This window comes from Pelecanus crispus, chromosome 3, assembly GCF_030463565.1.
Source record: "Pelecanus crispus isolate bPelCri1 chromosome 3, bPelCri1.pri, whole genome shotgun sequence".
In the NCBI taxonomy this organism is placed as follows: domain Eukaryota; kingdom Metazoa; phylum Chordata; class Aves; order Pelecaniformes; family Pelecanidae; genus Pelecanus; species Pelecanus crispus.
This window is the reverse complement of record NC_134645.1, coordinates 124,507,085-124,527,201: the sequence shown is the minus strand read 5'-3', so window position 1 is coordinate 124,527,201 and position 20,117 is coordinate 124,507,085. Positions and strand designations below refer to the sequence as shown.

The window sequence follows — 20,117 nt, the reverse complement described above, 5'->3', positions numbered from 1 at the left end:
TTACTCTTCTTTTTTGGTGGGGTTAACTGTCTTGGTTCCATGAGTTCTAGAAATTTTTTCAGAGAAAACAGCTTGGAGATTTTAATTTATAACATGAAACACAAACCTAAGGAAATCCAAAATAAAAAAAAAAAAAAAAAAGAAAATACTCAAAATTACTTTCAGGCTTTATTTAATTTTTCAGGCTTTCTTTAATTGAATGTTAAAGAAGACCAGCACTTTGTTTTCTCCCCTACAAATCGCCTTTAAATTAAATCATTATTCCCTGTCCTGGCTTGGGTAAGCGTGTTTGTTATTGCTTTGTCTGGCTAGCAATAAACTGAAAAGAGTTTATAGCTAATCAGACAATTTGAAACAATAAAGCATTAATGTCTCCTATTTAGCTAGAAAAATGGAAGCATTTACAAGACAAAATATTTTTCATCAGATATTAGAAATCTCATATAAAAGTCCAGTTTGGGGACACAAACCATTAGGAACTTCCTATAGATAGAGAATGATTTTAAATAAAACTCAGCCCTAATCCACATGAGAAAGCCCAGATCACACTCACGGTATGCCGTTGCAGAATCTCTCTCCTTCTGGTCTGTGCTGAGAAACATGGTGAGGGCAGAATATGGTACTTGGAATAACTATGCAAAGAAAGAACATCACTTAGGAAATGTCAGGGTAAATGCTGTATTCCTCTGATATCCAGGAAAATGTTTTAGTGCAACCTTGGAATTCACTTATTTAGAACACTGTATTTTTTAGCACAAAGACCTGTCTTTTCTTTCTGATTTGTAAAGCATATAAGAGGAAAAAAGTATCTTTCATAATACAAATAATAAATAATGAATTACCAAGAGACTTTACCTTAATGCTGTGTTCCTTCAGCTTCCTTGGGAAAACGTCCTTCATAGCTAGGCTATAAAGCATCTAGTTTTCTTTGCACGAGGAGACTATCATGTTTCTAGCTTAAGCTAACTAACAGGAAGCAAAGCCATAATGAAGAAAATACAATTTTCCACTTTATTCAAACCAGAAGACTGTATAAATCCCCAAAATATTTAAAATATCTGTCTCACTATGTAATTCCAGGAAATAATTGTGAAAAATACTTTGTTGTCAGCACCATTTTGCCACACACTCCTTAATTTGAGTTAAGAATAGGTAGAAACACCCGATTGCTATGTCCATGCACTGACAAAAAGGTAGATGAGGAGTATTCCTTGTTTGTTTTTACAGCACTGTATCTAGCATGCAATTGATATCTTGCTGTAAAATCTTGGTGGAAACAATGCACTGGTAATATTTATTGCAATGCTGGGTAAATGAGCCCCACTTTTACTGTAGGAGAGGCCTTATCTCCAGTAGCATATCATTGAAAATAACTACTGAACATTAAAGGCTTCACCTTTTGGATAGTCATGACGTGAGTGGGACCCTATCCTCATAGTGCTGAACTAAAATAAAAATCACTTCTGCTGTGGTTTAACCCCAGCTGGCAACTAAGCCCCACACAGCTGCTTGCTCACTCCCCCCACAGTGGGATGGGGGAGTGAATAGGAAGGGTAAAAGTGAGAAAACTCGTGGGGTGAGATAAAGACCATTTAATAGGGAAAGCATAAGCCGCATACGCAAGCAAAGCAAAACAAGGGATTCATTCACTACTTCCCATCGGCAGGCAGGTGTTCAGCCATCTCCAGGAAAGCAGGGCTCCATCACGTGTAATGGTTACTTGGGAAGACAAACGCCATCACTCCAAACATCCCCCTATTCCTTCTCCTTCCCCCAGCTTTATACATTGAGCATGATGTCATATGGTGTGGAATATCCCTTGGGTCAGTTGGGGTCAGCTGTCCCAGCTGTGTCCCCTCTCAGCTTCTTGTGCACCCCCAGCCTGCTCGCTGGTGGGGTGGGGTGAGAGGCAGAAAAGGCCTTGACTCTGTGCAAGCACTGCTCAGCAATAACAAAAACGTCCCTGTGTGATCAACACTGTTTCCAGCACAAATCCAAACCACAGCCCCTTACTAGCTACTGTGAAGAAAACTAACTCTATTGCAGCCAAAACCAGCACAACTGCTAAAATCTTGTAACAACATACAGGCCAAACTCTCAGACTATCGTGAAGTGGAAGAGGGACATGAACTTGCTTGAACAATCAAGTTCTGTAGCCAGGCAAACTAAGTCTCACAATCCGCATCCTACTATGTTCATACAAAATGCATTTCTGTTCACTTCCATCAAACATGACAAGTATATAGGTTTTCAAAGATCTGCCACAGAAAATCTGTGTTTTTTCTTCAAAAGAGAGAAAGAAGAAAACTATTTTAAGCCATTATGAATGTCTTCTGGACCATCTTTCTCAACAGGAAACAAAGGACCTAGGGAAACATTCCAGTTTAACACAGGAAGACAGAATTCACAGGTCCAACAGACCTGTAAACAGGAAAAAAGCCAAAGTCAAACAAGAAATACAAACATTTTAAATGTCTGGGAACCACTTTTTCAAAATGTGATCCAGTGAAATTCTATCAGCCAGGACAGACCCTGCCAAATTGCAATGCAGCTGTCTCACTTCCAGCCATAATCTGCTGTGTGGTACTGCTTTGCATGGAAGATACCTTGTTTCACCTTGATATTGACTACAAGGCAAAACAGGGTGATGCAACCCTCACATGTACAGTATGGAACGTGTCAGAGAAGTTCTTTGGGATCCACTGAAATGATGGCTTCTGCATAAATATTGCAAGTTCTGGGCTGTATTAAAAAATTCCTGTGCTCAAACTCTTCTATCCTGGCATAAATATCATGATGACTACTATCAGTACTCAGCTCTGGTACCCTGACTTTTCATTGCCTTCTAGCTTGAGTCAAAGCACCCAGAACTAGAGCCATAAACCTACTTGGTCTCCTAATCTGCTCCTGAAAATAGAACTTATGGGAAGTTAGATGTCTAACTGGAAATAGGAATCTGAATGTCTCTGTGGATCTATACAAGAATGAGTTGAGCATCTAGGGCACTGCCAATGAAAGTGACTGGAGGTAATCTGTCTGAATTAGCAGGTCATTTGCCAGAGAAAGCATTGGCAGAAACCATCAACCAGCAGAGAGTTTGATAAAAGGACATCTGCCTATCCCTTAAACTCACTAGAAGTTGAAATCAAATGTGAAGTTTTGTTACATCTCAGTTTACTAAATCTGAATGCATTAACATAGACAGAAAACAAGCAAGTTACTGCTGAGAACATCATGACCTGTAACCTACTTACTGTGGCCAGTGCTTGGAAAAGGCTGTAGAAAGTCAGGTACCATCCAACTCTTCCCCATACAAAAGGAGGCAGGTACCACATAAAAAAATAGGACGCTACTGTGAACGGTGTACATGCCAACATCCTGCAAAGAAGATTAACACATGTCAACAATCTTAGTATAATGATAGCAAAGCACATTAAATTTTCCTGCTAATATATCAATAAAATGCACTTTTTATGTGCTGTTTTTCTAACTACAGTAATGCCACGGTTTTAAGTATTAAATGTTAGCATACATTAAATGCACAGATTAACATAAAATGTATACAAATACTTCCATAAAATGGAAAAAACCCAGCAAATCTAAGGAAAAGAGCTATACTTAATATCCCACTCAGAACAGACACAATTTCCTTGCACATGCACTGTAACAGCATAACTATATTGCCATTCCTTAGTACATGTCTCAGACCACACATTTATTAGAAAGAACCACTGAAAACTAAGCTCTATTGTCACATCTTCGCATACTTCAGCAATTTTTCATGACCCTATTTATTACCAAGGATTCTCTCTTCCAATTTTAATGCCTTCAGTCTTCTTCTCAATTTAGCCTCTTCATTGCTACTTCAAGCAAGTGCAAATACATTGATACACTTAAAAATGCTGAAAACAGCATAAAAGATAATGGACAGCCCACTGCAAAAGTTCCTACAGTCTGTGTCTACTTGGGTATATGATAATTTGCTCCATTTAACTCAACGGCAAAACTCCTAATCACTTCAAACACAAAAGGATCATCTTCTGGTGAGGAAGGTAGCTTAAAAAAAAAGAACCAAAGAAACTTAAATTCCAGACATTGCTATTAACCAGCAATTAATTACATTAGTCTAAAAATTATTTCAGGCAAACAACACTTGTCAAACTCTGTGATATGGAAGAAGTGGTCAGATGCTATTACTTCCTAAAAGTCTGAGCTGCAGCAGCATCAGGGCTCTCCTGTATTCTTGTAAATCAGACATTAAACAATGTAATTAGATGACCAAGATCCCAACAAAAATATCCAAACACGTAGAAGAGAAAACAGACTAATCCCTTCACAACAGCACTACTGACATTGGGGGTCAGCTGATTATTTTGCAATCGTGAACTGAAAACCTGCAATACAAAAGAGTAATGTGGGTAAATAGTTTAGTAAAACAATGGCTTTCCCACACTGCTCTTCGGGATGGACAGCATCACTGGAAGCTGAGCATTTACAAGGAAAGTGCCAGGTTCTGGTATTCTCTGTCCCTCCAGTCCCCAGGTCACAGTTCATCCACAGCTGGTCAGCAATGGAAAACACAAATAGGGGTAAAATCCTGACATATCTCAGGGAATCTAGCTTCCTCTCCAAAAGTGTGAGCTCTTCCAAGACTGGTGTCCAGACAAAGTCACCACAGTAAAATATTTTCATAGTCAATTTTTCATGCAGCTTTCCAGCAATAACCCTCTTAGTATTCTTCCCCCCTTCCATCTTCTTTCCACATTTTCCTTTCTTCATTAATGTCAGTGAGTTTTCAGAGCCTCGCTGAAGCTGCTGAGTATCTGATTATCTACTATTAACTCCTTTGACAAAATATTTGACCAGGTTTGTGTATTTCAAGTCAATGTCTGCTTATGCCCTTTAAACACATTACATAAAAGAGATCAATAGTGATTGATGACTTCTTATTATATGGAGTACAGTATTAAGCTATAATTAAACATTCACCTTCTTTACTAATGTTCTTGCTTTGCTGGTCAGCTTTTCTGACCGAGCCAATTCCATTGCTTCATTCTAGATACTTAAGAAGTCTGAGTAATTTTAAAATACTAAAGGATTTTTAAGCTAATGGAAGACCCATTTTTTGCTTTGTATAAAGATGGTCTGGCCTCCAAAGTGTAGGAACAAAAATCCCATGAGAAAAATTACCATTACAAAAAAACAGATAAAATCCTTCTGGAAAGAAAGCAACTGTTTGATGAACACATATTAAAGGCCAGGTTAGATAAACAGTTTTCCTGTAAGAAGTGCAAGTTGTACAGTAGTTGGTTTACAGTGCATAGGGCTGATAAGTTCATGCTTGTGCTAGGATGGGACTTATTCTAACATCAATTAACACTAACACTAAACACAAGTATTTGCAGTATTTTCAGAGAACTGAAAAAAAAAAGGCATCAGAATACATCTAATGGCATTTGTATAAAAATGTCATTATTTTCTTTTTGAATAACTTTGTTACTTGGTTAATTCAGTGCTCATTAAAAAGCACTCCATTTACCTGGCAACAAACCAAATCCTGAAAAGATGAACAGCAGCAAGCTCCTCTTTTCCCATGGGACTCTTGACAAAAAGCTTAACTTTGACCTGAAGGCCCTGTTCCTGCTGGGGCCTAGAGCAGCTGACCTCAGCCAGCCTTCTTCCAATACGTACTTGCCTTCTTTTCTTTGTCAGATATAAGCTGCCCACGGACAAGTTTCTGTAGCCCTAGAACCACATGGCAGCAAGAGAACCACCAGCTAAAAAACTGGGCTTATTTTCCACGAAAATTCAACTTCTTTGCTCAGGACACCAGATTTACTCTTAGATTTTTGTTGTGAATCAAGTTTGGGGGTTATATTAATTCAAAATTCATAATTAATTCAAAATATCTTACAATACATTCTTATAATGCATGAGATAGAGCAGTGATGAAAGACTCCCTATTACCCAAACTACTCAGTCTTCCTTTGATGTCCAAAATATAAAAACCCCAACAAATAAATGCCCTATGGCATAGGTGAGCTTGGGTTCCTCTAACATGGACCAATCCTTTCCAATTTTCTTGCTTCACACCTGTCAATCTCCTTCCTATACGAGTAACATTCATTCTTCTAACCTCTCCTTATAGCAGCACATGGACAGCACATCTACAAGTGTACTAGCTAGAGTGCATACAAGGAGTAAGTGTGTCACTGTGAAGCATCACACTGTCCCTTAAGAAATGCTGATCAAAATCTTACAGCATCTCATTCATTATAAAAGTCATGGTGATTTTTTTAATGAAGTATTTTGATTACGGGGATGTAAGAGAAGCAGGACCAGAATGACTGCTGTAAGGAAGAATGTAACAGAGTGTCAGGGCAGTGCTGGTTGCTGAGCCCTTCAATGCTGCGGTGTCACATCTGTTCCGTGTGTGCACACATCCTTTACTGAATTGAAAGGCTTAGAGAAATAAAGTTAACGGAGCTCCTGGAAGGCTCATGTGAGAAGTGAAGGCACACCTGGACACAAGTACAAACAAGTTCCAACTTTGCGGAGGAATGAAGCCAAACTAAAGGAATCTAGACAAAGATGAAAATTCAACCACAGATTCAAAACAGTTTTAGATCTGAGCTTCCAGGTTTTTTTAACAACGCAATGTCTTGACTTTATTTGTTTGTGTCTCCAATGGTAGAAAATCTCTTCTGTGTTTTCATGGGTGAACAAGTTAAAGGGAAATAGATGACATGAAACTTTTTCTTTTTGATTTTATATATATAGAATGAATACAATCACTGTTGTCTGGGAAACAGGCAAAGAAAAATGAGTCTAATTCAATGAGGTGACTGTATGATCACAACACACACACACAATATTCATATATATATATATATATGTATGTAGATATATGTACACATTTATGCTTACCAAGGCATGAGCCGGCCAATTCTTGTCCATCTACTTTTGCTAATAAAAAAGCCAGCAACAGGATCAGTAACTGCACCTGAGGCTTTGCCAATGAACAGCACCAAAGAGGCATGAAACGGAGTAATCTGAAAGTACAGACAGAATTCTGTAAACAAGAGCCATTGTTTCACAATACAATGAAATGGCATAAAGCAACTTTCCAGAAAAAAACCTCAGTGTTTTAAAGAATAATGATCGTTCATTTACAAAACATGTCTGCTGCTGTCATAGAAATTGCTATTGGTTACCCATAGCAAACAAATGAGACATGGAGATAGGCACTGTACAAGAAGGGATTAGAGGGGAAAAGTGCAAGGAAGGAGAGATTATGAGTATGTTTAGAACTAGGAAAATGAGTCAGAGAGTCAAATAGTAGACTAAAGTCCTTGTTTTAGTCATAAAACCTGACAGAATCCCTCTGTAATTTTCCCCTCACTTTGTTCCCCACACAGCCCCATTTCCGCATACCTTTATCTTGACCTGATCTAGAAAAAAGTAGAGAGCGCTATTTATGTGCATTCAAGGTTTTTCATCTCCTGAGGCTACCAACAAGGCTGCCAACTGGTGGCATGTGGCTGTGGAAGAGATTGTAGCACAGCAGACTTTATCCACTCAGAACTGAACTGTGACAACTGAACTGCATAAGGCACATCTGTCCAAATCAAAGTTGCCAGCACATGTCCAACAAATCTCACTTGAAAAATGTTCATGGATTACATAAGAAAAACCTTTGAAATTAACCCAGGAGGACCATACTTAAGTGCCTATTTAGACCTACAGTTCATCTCAGGCAATGTAGTTATTTTTCACATATATCTGTAGAGAGCTTAGGAATTAGTATCACACAATGGTTAAAAAGGGTGTGGGGGGGGAAGAGCTCTTCCACGTGGGTGGTGACGAAGTTGCAGTACACAGCCCAAGGGTGATTAAAAGAGACTTCAGGGCCTTGGGACGCTTAGTGAGGGAATCGGGGGCACAGGTCATCTTTTCCTCCCTCCTTCCAGCTGTGGGAGGTGACATTGGTAGGAACAGGCGGATCCAATCTCTTAACACATGGCTCCGAGGCTGGTGCCACCGTCACAACTTTGGGTTCTTTGACAATGGGACGGCCTACATGGCACCAGGCTTGCTGGCATCAAATGGCAGCCACCTTTCTCAAAGGGGAAAGAGGGTGTTTGCACAGGAGCTTGCGGGGCTCATTGACAGGGCTTTAAACTAGATGTGAAGGGGGAGGGGGAACACTTCAGGCTTGCCTGTGACAAGCTGTGGGATGGTACGCAATGGTTAGAGGGATGGGGTGCTACTGTGAGCCCTCAACCTATTGCGCGGAGGCATGATGGGGACACTGCAGCACAGTTGAAGTCTGGCAGAGATGAGCCGGGGGCTCCTGAGATAGTTAGAGCTCACAAGGAAACCTTCGTGAAACACCCCAAGGGAAACAAGGGGTGTGCCACTAAGGTGACACGGCCAACAGCCCAGATGAAATGCCTCTACACGAATGCAAGCAGCATGGGAAACAAACAGCAGGAGCTGGAAGCTGCTGTGCTACTAGACAGCTACGACCTGATTGCCATAACCGAAACCTGGTGGGACAAATCCCACGACTGGAATGTGGCTATTGATGGCTACAGGCTCTTCAGAAGGGACAGGTGAGGAAGGAGGGGCAGAGGCATTGCCCTCTACATAAAGAAATCAATACAGTGTGAAGAGCTGTCCCTGAAGAATAGACATGAGCAGGTCGAAAGCTTATGGGTAAGAGTCAGAGACAGAGGCAACAAAGGGAACCTTGTGGTTGGTGTCTACTACAGGCTGCCTGATCAAGGGGAGCCTGCTGACAAAGCCTTCTTCCTCCAGCTCCGGGAGGCTTCGCGCTTGCAGACTCTTGTCCTGCTGGGGGACTTCAACCACCCCGACATTTGCTGGAAAAGCAACACGGCGAGTTGTAGGCAATCCAGGAGATTCCTGGAATGCATTGAGGATAACTTCCTAAGCCAGGTAATAGACACACCTACCCAAGGGGACGTGATACTGGATCTGATGGTCACCAATGCAAGTGAGCTCATCGGTGATGTCAAGACTGGAGGCAGCTTGGGCTGCAGTGATCACGCATTGGTGGAGTTCACGCTCCTGAGGGACATGGGAAAAGTGAGGAGTACAGTCAGGACCCTAAATTTTAGGAAAGCAGACTTCCAGCTCTTCAAGGAGTTAGTCAGAAGGACCCCCTGGGAGATGGTCCTCAGGGACAGGGGAACGGAACAGAGCTGGCAGATCTTTAAGGACACCTTCCATAGAGCACAAGAGCTCTCAGTCCCCAAGTGTAAAAAATCAGGCAAGGATGGGAAGAGACCAGCATGGCTGAGTCGAGACCTGCTGGTCAAACTAAAGAGTAAGAGGGAACTGCACAGGCGGTGGAAGCAGGGACAGGTGTCCTGGGGGGAATACAGGGAAATGGCCTGGTTGTGTAGGGAGGAGGTCAGGAAGGCCAAGGCGAGGATGGAGCTGAATTTGGCAAGGGACATAAAGAATAACAAGAAGGGCTTCTACAGGTATATCAACCAGAAAAGGAAGGTTAAAGAAAGCGTACCCTCCCTGATGAACAAGAAAGGCGAACTTGTATCAATGGACGAGGAGAAGGCTGAGGTACTCAACAACTTCTTTGCCTCGGTCTTCACCGGCAACCTCTCTCCTCACCCCTCCCGAATCTATGGACCACAAGATGGGGACCAGGGGGGTAAAGCCCCTCCCACTGTAAGGGAAGATCAGGTTCAAGACCACCTGAAGAACCTCAATGTACACAAGTCTATGGGACCTGATGAGATGCATCCCAGAGTCCTGAGGGAATTGCCTGATGTAGTTGCCAAGCCACTCTCCATGATATTTGAAAAGTCACGGCAGTCAGGTGAAGTCCCTGCTGACTGGAAAAAGGGGAATGTTGTGCCCATTTTTAAAAAGGGAAGAAAGGAGGACCCTGGGAACTATCGACCTGTCAGCCTCACCTCTGTGCCTGGGAAGATCATGGAACAGATCCTCCTAGAAGCTATGCTCAAGCACATGGAAGACAGGGAAGAGATTTGAGACAGCCAGCACGGCTTCACCAAGGGCAAGTCCTGCCTGAGCAACCTAGTGGCTTTCTATGAAGGAGTAACTGCATCAGTGGACAAGGGAAAAGCAATGGATGTCATCTACTTGGATTTCTGTAAAGCGTTCGACACAGTCCCCCACAACATCCTTCTCTCTAAATTGGAGAGATATGGTTTGATGGGTGGACTGTTCGATGGATAAGGAATTGGCTGGATGGTCGCATCCAGAGGGTCATGGTCAATGGCTTGATGTCCACATGGAGACTGGTGACAAGTGGAGTCCCTCAGGGGTCTGTACTGGGACCGGTGCTATTTAACATCTTCATTACTGACATAGACAGTGGGACTGAGTGCACCCTCAGCAAGTTTGCAGATGACACCAAGCTGAGTGGTGTGGTTCACACACCAGGAGGACGAGATGTCATCCAGAGGGACCTGGACAAGCTGGAGAGGTGGGCCTGTGTGGACCTCATGAGGTTCAACAAGGCCAAGTGCAAGGTCCTGCACCTGGGACGGGGCAACCCCTGGTATCAGTACAGGTTGAGGGATGAAGAGATTGAGAGCAGCCCTGTGGAGAAGGACTTGGGGGTACTGGTAGATGAAAAGCTGGACATGAGCTGGCAATGTGCGCTTGCAGCCCAGAAAGCCAACCGTATCCTGGGCTGCATCACAAGAAGCGTGGCCAGCAGGTCGAGGGAGGTGATTCTGCCCCTCTACTCTGCTCTGGTAAGACCTCACCTGGAGTACTGCGTCCAGCTCTGGGGCCCTCAGTACAAGAAGGACATGGACCTGCTGGAGCGGGTCCAGAAGAGGGCCACCAAAATGATCCGAGGGCTGGAACACCTCTCCTGTGAGGCCAGGCTGAGAGAGTTGGGGTTGTTCAGCCTGGAGAAGAGAAGGTTGTGAGGAGACCTTATTGCGACCTTTCAGTACTTAAAGGGGGCCTACAGGAAAGATGGGGAGAATCTTTTTAGCAAGGCCTGTTGTGACAGGACAAGGAATAACGGATTTAAACTAAAGAAGAATAGATTTAGACTGGATATAAGAAAGAAATTTTTTACAATGAGGGTGGTGAAGCACTGGCACAGGTTACCCAGAGGGGTGGGAGATGCCCCATCCCTGGCAACTTTCAAGGTCAGGTTGGCTGGGGCTCTGAGCAACCTGATCTGGTTAAAGCTGTCCCTGCTCACTGCAGGGGGTTGGGCTGGATGACCTCTAAAGGTCCCTTCCAACCCAAAGTATTCTATGATATGATTCTATGATAAGAGAGAGCAAGAGACTGCTGAAATCGCCTGTGGGGCTTAAACAGCGACAACAGACAAAACCCCTTCACCTATATGCTTCTTCATGCTTTCAGTGCTCCAACCCAGAGGGACGCCTAGTGAATGCAGCCGATACGACACCAAGCTTGAGCTAGCATCCCCTGCTTTTCTGCAGAGCTTATTGACTCCTAGGCAGCATCACACAGCTTCCAGCTGGTGCGGGTCCCCTGCCTGCAGAATTTGCTGTAGGTATTCCCTGACAGGTGAAAGAAAGAAGCAATAATCTCCAAGATGTCCTGGATGACCTTTGTAAAAGGCAGATGCTATGCACTTTTGTTAAATTTTAGCCCAAATTAGGTGAAATAGCAGGGGCAGCCAATCTTCCTGACACCACCAGCCTATTGCTGCACTGTAGCACGAGGCTGAGATAAGCACTGGGCCATGTCCCACAGCAGTTTGCCGATGTTCACCTCACCTACCTTCGCTGGCTTGCACCCTCCCACAGCGAGGGTGGCAAGAAACCCACCAACCCTGAGGAAGACTTGCCATTGGGGCTGCACTGGAACTGCTCACAAGTCACTACTGCTTCTCAAGAGACAGGCCAGCCAAAACAAGAACAAAACAGCAGTCAGAAACATACAGCGGTTGAAATACTGCAGTAATGAGGGACACTGAGACAGAAAGCTTCAGATTAGGTGGGGTTTGCATTGGTATTTTGTTCAGGTAATGTGAATAGACAGAAAGGAAGTGGATACTGCATAAACAGAAGTGGAAGAAAGCCTTGAGGAAAATTAAAACCTCTCTTATGTTAGGAGTGGAGTCTGCATAGTCACCCTGTCTTCATCATCGGTAGGGGCTTATACATCCCTTGGCTGCATTTTCTTAGCCCTTAAATCTAGACAGTGTCTGTCAGCACCAATGCCAGAAACTTCTCAGTGTTAATAAAATACAACATAAAATATGCTAAGTTCACCCATCTCGAAAGGAATAAAGACCAGGATCCTATTGTCAGATGTTTGGTGTTTTCTAGTAATTTGTGGTGGTTTGGAGTTACATTGATATATCTGTAGTTTATGCAGGTAATTTAGGTGGAACATGGAATTCAAAAGGAAAAACTGTAAGCTACAGAAAGTGAATACAAATGTAGTTTTCCTAGAAAGGAACCAGATTATGTGTGAAAGATTACACCTGGTGAGTTTCCCAACCTCTCAAAGAGCTAAAACAGTTCTGCCCCCTAAGTGGGCAAGAATTAAATCCAGGTAGTGGCTATAAAATTACATGCTCTCTCCTGAAAATGTGTGGAAAAAACCATGGGATTTCACAGCTGTTTATCAGACCTTGAAATAAATCCTGTCCCTTCAGGATTACTTCCGAGAACAAACTAAACCATCAAGGAACAAATAATTAAGCCCCTTAATGAAGTCGTAAGTGTACCATTACAAACTTTAAGCAAAATTATTGGGTTTCAGTAGAAGCTTCTTAACAAAATAATTATTATTGTCATTTATTTAGGTAGTGCCCAAAGATGCAGGAACGGGACCCCAGCTTTCTGGACACTGTACACAAACAGGTAAAGAAATAAACAGTCCCTAGCTTCAAGAATTTTCAATTTCTATGATAAGCAGAGGGTTGGGAAATTGCTGTATTTATAAGCACCTTGGGAAAATCGTATTAGTGTCCTTCTCATTCGGTTCATGCTTCATCATCTCCAATGGCTTGTATTGCCACCCTTGATGTAAGTGTGAAACAAGTGTAGTCAGAGCAGCATCTGTCTCTCTGCTGCATCTCCAAGTTACCTGTTCCACCTCCAACTCCTCAGACTCCACACCATCCACTTGCCATCTTTGACACTGCTGTCCAAACCTGGCCCCTTTTCTAGATCTTGTGCCTTTGATCTCAACAAGACACTCAAGATCTCAGGTTTACATGCCAGTTTTATCGTGTTGTCAATTTTATCAAGTCAGTCACATCTCAGCTTCTGATACCAGACTTTCATAGGAAAACCAAAAACCTTATATTTTGGACACCTCCACTCCTCCACTCATGATATCCTGTCTTTCTACACCTTAAACAGCAAATGGATAATGATATCTGATCCAGAACCTCCTGTTCTTTCCAGCAAATAAAACCAGCCATCAGTGGTGAAAGCCACTCATGTAGCTTCAGCTACAGCTGTTCTCACAGTCCCTGCAATTTGGCCTCATCCCCCTGAAATCCTTTTTTCTATGCTATAATACATTATCTGTCCCACCTAGTTACCGTGCAGACATACAAGACAATCCAAAACACTAAAAAATGCTTATGAACTGATTTTCTTTGTTTCTCTGCTGTCCTGAAATCTAGCTGGAGCAGCTGAAAGTCAGATGAATGTGATGACTCCTACTGCTTTGTTTTACCAGGTCTGCTTCTGCACCAGAAAGCCACAGACTGGAAGCAAAGAACCTTCAGGAAGGATAACTCAGCTTTCTTTGCAAAGAAATTATCCTAGTCAAACAAAATAAAATTCATCATAGAATTACAGAACGCTTTGGGTTGGAAGGGACCTTTAGAGGCCACCCAGCCCAACCCCCCTGCAGTGAGCAGGGACAGCTTTAACCAGATCAGGTTGCTCAGAACCCCGTCCAACCTGACCTTGAATGTTTCCAGGGATGGGGCCTCTACCACCTCTCTGGGCAACCTGTTCCAGTGCTTCACCACCCTCCACCTTATGTGAAATTATGTTGACTACTGGATGCAACTGCAGTTATTTTTAACTAAACCAAATGAACAAAATTTCACAACCTCAACATGGTGCTATTAATGTTCCAGATGTCTCATCTTACACTAACTCTTGACACAGAGAACTGCTTTTTCTTGTGTCTGCAAGTGTGTGAGCTCTACAGTGGCTAAAGCCTTACAAATGATCCCAGACTAAAAACAAATAATGGCCACTTCAAGACAGAATGGAAACTAGTGAAAAAAAGGGAAAAAGAGTATTTCTGGACAAGTTTATGCAGTTTCCGGGATGCTGAACAGCTAGAGGCAATGATAACAAGACAATTTAAAAGCTTTCTTAGCTAATTCACCTTTTATCATTCCAGAGGCATTGCTGACAACATCAGAGTTGAGGTAAGTCTACAATCTGTAAAGGTTTCTTGTGCTACTTACATGGGCTATATCTAGCAGGTAGATCTGTAGGAAGAAAGCAGCAGCACTCCCTGCCACTTGATTTGGGGCACCTCCTATGGCATAGCATAATTTGCTGCAAATTGAGATCCTGTATTCCTGTTCAAGATGAAGCAAAACAAATGATGAGAAAAAAAAAAGGTACACAACTTAAAAGCTACAGTACTCATAAGGTTAAAGTCCAAGGTTAACACCAAATTCAGGTATTCGCTTCACAGGTATTCATATGCCCTCAGCCCCTATCATCAACAGGCATCTGGATGCTCATTGCTTTGATTTTTAATGGTTTTGTTCCTTAATTCAGCCCCTAAAAACAGATTACAGTGTTCCTACAAGGGAATTGAGGCTTACATACCTGCTTCTCGCAAGCTATTAAGAAGGAACAAGTCTACAAACAAGCAAGAAGCAGCAAAGTGCACATACTGTCACAGTATTTTCTGAGCTTAGTTTTGTCTTTGAATGTGTAATTCAGATTTTTTTAAAAGGTTGAAAACTTTTTTACTTTTTTTAAAAAAGAATTTCTTATGTAAAACTTTCAGACCATAATAATTGATGTATACTCTCATATCATAGGAATTAGAAAATATTAATAGAAGGAAAGTTCCACAGTCAAATGCAGACCCAATAGATCCCAAACATTGGTGCTCTGTTCCTTCCTTCCTTTGTCACAAAATGCTGGTGTGACCCTGGCAAAGTCACTTGACTTTGTACATCTTCCTTTTGACCTGACTTTTCCGTATCTTTTGTGAAAGTTGGCATAATAGGGAAAGTGATTTTGCAGCCCAAGTCTTCTTTAGGAAGGGCTCTAAATCACTCTAGGCATGTTTAAAAAGTTTTGCAAAACTGTGCTCTCTTATTTGCCTTTTGATGTTTGAAAAGTACCATAAGCATCCAAGAATATTCTCTAATAGAATTGCCAAATACGAGTAAGATAAAAGCTGAAAATAAGGTTTCATAACAGTAATTAAAAGACAAAAAATGCACAGAGTCTAATAGAAATTCTAATGAAGAACACTGTGTTTTTCAATAGAAGTTCCAGAATCCTGGAAACCTTAAGACTTAATTTCATGCCATAAAATTCAAAATACAGGAAAAAAAAAGATTCTTCATTAATCTCGTATTTCTTTCAAAGGGACAACATAGCTGACCCAAATTTAGACTTTTAGGCTTTCAATCCCTCTTTAAAGATTGCCGTCAGCAGGAACCAGTAAACGTGAAGAGCAGCAGCACTCTTAACCCTGGGTCTGCCCTCTCTCTGAACTGACTACACAAGCCCTTAATTCTTTCATAGCTCAGGACAAAAATAGAGATATGGTAATGAGATCCACCACAGTGATAATATTCTGACACATTACCTAATTTCTGAACATTTTTAAATTTACTAAGTACCATCATCTTTACTACCTAACAGAGTTTTGGTAAGTCTTAGACTTCTAGACAGAGCCTTTCATCATCTAATCATTTTCCTTTGAACCGTTTGTATCTGAGTGGGTGTGAACAAACAAGGACGAGTATCAGGACTCTTTCCTTTCTCTGCTTCCACAGAGGAAGATGGGGCGGCATCCCGTTACTATGCTCAAGTAAAGTGGACAGTGTCAGGGCACAAAGCTGCAAAATGGTATCGCCACAGCAGGCCTCACTTGTACTCCGTTTTGGCAGTCGTATTCTTTCCAGGAAAAAAAAGAAAGTGGTAAACAGTCACAAGACAGACTTCATCAGAACCATATACTATTTAATTTGATAAGAGATTTTAAACACAACAAACAGACTATGTACATATTTGCTTTACAAAGTAACTCCATTTTTCATACATAAGTCCCATTAAATGTGAGCTTTACTAGACTTGTGGGGTCTATAGAATCTTGTTTGCTTGGCCCACAACAAAATCCTCTTGAGCTTTGCTCCAGGGGCTGTGTACTTATAAACTTCATCACACTGTTTTATTTTTTAATCATTCCTTTCTCCTAGCCTCACCTCCCTCCTCCCAGAAATGAAATTACTTTAAAAGTTTAGTTTCCTTTGTTACATTCCATTCTGATCTCCAAGTATTGGCAAGATAACTTCCAGCTGAAATTAAGAGACATAAACCTCTGCTGTGTAAATCCTGTATCTCATTCCACCCCCAAAACAAACTTGAGAAAAACTTTTAGATCCATAACGCTGCTCTCCCACTTATTTTCCCTAGTAGCTGTCACACAATCACAGAATGCTTTGGGTTGGAAGGGACCTTTAAAGATCATCTAGTCCAACCCCCTGCAGTGAGCAGGGACAGCTTTCACTAGACCGGGTTGCTCAGAGCCCCGTCCAACCTGACCTTGAACACTTCCAGGGATGGGGCATCCACAGCTTCTCTGGGCAACCTGTTCCAGTGCTTCACCACCTTCACAGTAAAAATTTCTCTCTTATGTCCCTCTTTCAGTTTAAAACCATTGTCCCTTGTTCTTTCAACAGCTAAGGCCATGATTACACAGAAAAAGTCAATACCTCTATATAATATACATGATTCCAAAATATTTTTATAACACAAAGAATGTCAAGTTCTTAAGAATTAGTCTAATTAAAGTTGAGGTACAGGAAACAGTCAACCAAGATCTAAACTTACAGGCTGTACGCAGTACTCCTGTATTTACATCAGTTTCATGGTTAGAAAATTTACAGTCTTAATACGTATTTTTTAAAAAGTCTGACTGTGATTCCACACATCCCCAGGATGCTGCTCAACTACTTTCCGAACCACAATCCCAGATCATCTTGAAGCAAAGTTAATATTTTGGTCACCGCAGTAGTTAAGTTTTCACTAAATGTTGTTTATGAATGTTATTTTCAGAATAAACAAGCTGTCAGATAGACATAGCATACAGAGGTGTCCTGTTCAGTCAGCCACAAAAATGCAGGGAATCAGCAGTTCGAAATGGAGGTTACATCCTGATCACTGTTCAATACCTGTTTTCCTTTTGGTTTGCCTAATTACTTTTGGAACTCATTCGTACGTTAAGCCATCATACACCACAGCAGTCCTGCACGTGAACGACACCATGAAAGGAAACGCCACTGCGTTCATCGCAGATCTGCTGCCCGGCAATTTCACTGAGTGCCCCTGAGTTCCTGTCTGCTGAGAAATCATCTTTCAGACTCTACATTCTGGTGTCTCTTTCCAACAGAAACAGCCCATAATCTATTTCGACTCTCTGCATTGAAGTTATTTGGTAATCACTATGTTTTCTACTTCGGTATCCTGAGACAGTGGTAAATATGAAGGTAGGTCTCTGCACCAGTAAAGCTGAAACATTTTCTTCTTTCCAACTCCCTGGGCTTACAGTTAAGAGTAGAAAAGATACACGTGGCAGCTGTCCATGGATCTAGAGGAGTAAGTCCCCCGGCCTTGGTTGGGTTTACATGATATTGCTAATAAATGACAGCAGAAATCCTCTTGAGAAGGATAACATCGCACTTGTGCAGAGCAGCGTGACCAACGGCAGTGCATCGGCTACGAGCAACTAACAGGGTTTTTCTCTTAAGGCTGAATTTCCCTGCTGCATGACTTCCTCAAGCAACAGAAATTGCTTGATTTCTGTGAAATCCAGTCAGAGCTTTTTCACTTGTGTAAGTTTGTCAGTAAGCTTAAAGTACTCCAAAAATTCACTAGAGATCTGAATGTGCAGGCAGTGGTCAGATAAGGAGCAAAATACAAAGTATTTACAATGAAAATTTTGTTTCGAGACCCCTGTGGTGTAGTTGAATGTCAACATCAAATTGCTTCTACAAGATTTAGAAGAAACATGAGAGGATAGAGTGGGAGGTAAGAAAGAGGAAGGTCAGATGAAGTTACAGTCTTTTTTTGTTCTCAGATTAACTTGACAATTTTGGACTTATATGTGCCCCCATCATATCAAAGTTAATTGTGTTTCAAGGTAAACCAAGAAAGCATAATAACAGAGAGATTTGATTTCACTCCTTAAATAGAAGAATAAGTTTAAACATTGTTGTAGAAAATTAATGCATCTCATACACTGTAGTTCCTTTATTTTTAATTCTCTTGGAAGTTAAAACCATAGTTTTCATTGCTTCTAAATTTTTCCTTCCCCAACAGAACAGAAATTGAATACAATGTTTATAACAGATCATCTTATTTCTAAAGAAAGTATTTAAGCACATTGAAAACAACTCTTTGCAACTGTGTGATGATATTGCATGGACATTACGGGCATAGGGAGCAGACGTACTTTGTCCTAAGCTATTCTTTATCAGTCGAGTCCAGAACTGAACCAACAACTAATTTAAAAGCAGTGAGGAAGAGAGAACAAAACCTGTGGCTTGAAGATAAATACTAGTCTAGGTTTATCTGAGAAACAACAAAAATGTAGCTAATGAGGAGCAGCTTTTGCGTCAGCTTTTCTCTCAACATAGAATTAATACTGGTAACATTTCTGTTCTGTGACCGACCATACAATTGCCTCTTAAAAGCACGAGTGTGGTAGTCGCGGGTGGCACCCCAGGCCCCTCATGGCAAGTATCTTCAGGACCGCTCTCAGGTTTGTGAGCGACATCAGCCCACCCCTGAGTGGAAGAAAAAACAGGAGCAGGGCTTGGGCGCAGACACCCCGAAAGGGCACAGGAACAAGGCAGGATACAGCGGTGCTTTCCCAGGATATTCTTCCAGCTGCTGGCAATCGTAGAATAGAATCATAGAATCGTTTAGGTTGGAAAAGACCTTGAAGATCATCCAGTCCAACCAAGGTAGCGCTGAGGGGCTCTGTGAGCCAAAGATGGCGTGTCTCTGTTCAAAATCTTCAGATTTCTCCCGTTAATTCACTCAGATGCATTCCGAACACAAAAATTCAAGCCGGAATGGCACGTGCCCATGGCGCCCGAGGAGCTGTACGGCCTGAACGCCCTCCGCCACACCGTGAAAGGTGGCCTCGGCCCCTCTCTTTTGAAGCTGCCCCTTCCCAGTTTTACCAGGTGGCCCCTCAGGAGCCAGGGAGCGAGGGGGGTGCTCACTCACCTCCTACCTGCCTCGGCAAGCACCGAGCCCGAAGAGGAAGCGTTCGGAGCCCCCCTCACCCGCAGCGCTCACCTGGAAGCCGCTGAGGCTTCGTGAGGAGAGCGACCGCTCCCGCCTGCCCGGGTCGGGCGGACAGCCCCGCAGGGAAGGGACAGGGGGAAAGCGAACGAGCTCTTCCCCGCCGCCGAAGCGGCCGGTAAATACCGTCGAGGGCGCTCGAGGGGGAAATACCAGAGTTACACGGAGTTTCTCAGGGAGAGAGTGGTTTGAGCTGTTTCGGGAGCGCCTCTCCCCGTAGCCTACCGGCGATGGGAGTAAGGAACCAGCGCGCCGGAGCGGGAGGGTGCGGGCGTCCCGCCCGCACCCTCCCGCTCCGGCGCGCTGGTTCCTCAGGGACGGCTCCGCACGCCCGGGACCCCAGCCCCGCTCTCACCCCGCTCCTCCAGCCCCCGACGGCCGCCTTTCCCCTTCGCCAGCCCCTTACCTCCTCCTCCGCCGGGCGCTCCGGGGTGTCCTGCGCAGCCCCCGCCATGGCGAAGCGGACAGCCCACCCCCGTCCGACACCTGCGTGCCCGGGGCGGGCCCGGCGGAGGGAAGGCGAGGGAGAGCGGGCGGCCGCCTACCCCCGCCCTCACGCAG

General features: G+C 43.0%; 1 protein-coding gene across 1 annotated transcript in view; it reads right to left on the bottom strand.

The window, feature by feature from the left end:
- Window positions 1-20,025, bottom strand: part of MFSD2B (MFSD2 lysolipid transporter B, sphingolipid) — a 44,433-nt gene extending 24,408 nt beyond the window's left edge. The window contains exons 1-5 of the mRNA XM_075708133.1: window positions 19,963-20,025; window positions 14,456-14,572; window positions 6,928-7,052; window positions 3,255-3,378; window positions 554-632 (exon numbers count right to left, since the gene is read on the bottom strand). Coding sequence (XP_075564248.1) covers window positions 554-632; window positions 3,255-3,378; window positions 6,928-7,052; window positions 14,456-14,572; window positions 19,963-20,010 — 493 coding nt within the window. The 5' untranslated portion in view covers window positions 20,011-20,025. The remainder of the gene's footprint in view (window positions 1-553; window positions 633-3,254; window positions 3,379-6,927; window positions 7,053-14,455; window positions 14,573-19,962) is intronic.
- Between the last annotated feature and the right edge of the window lie 92 nt (window positions 20,026-20,117).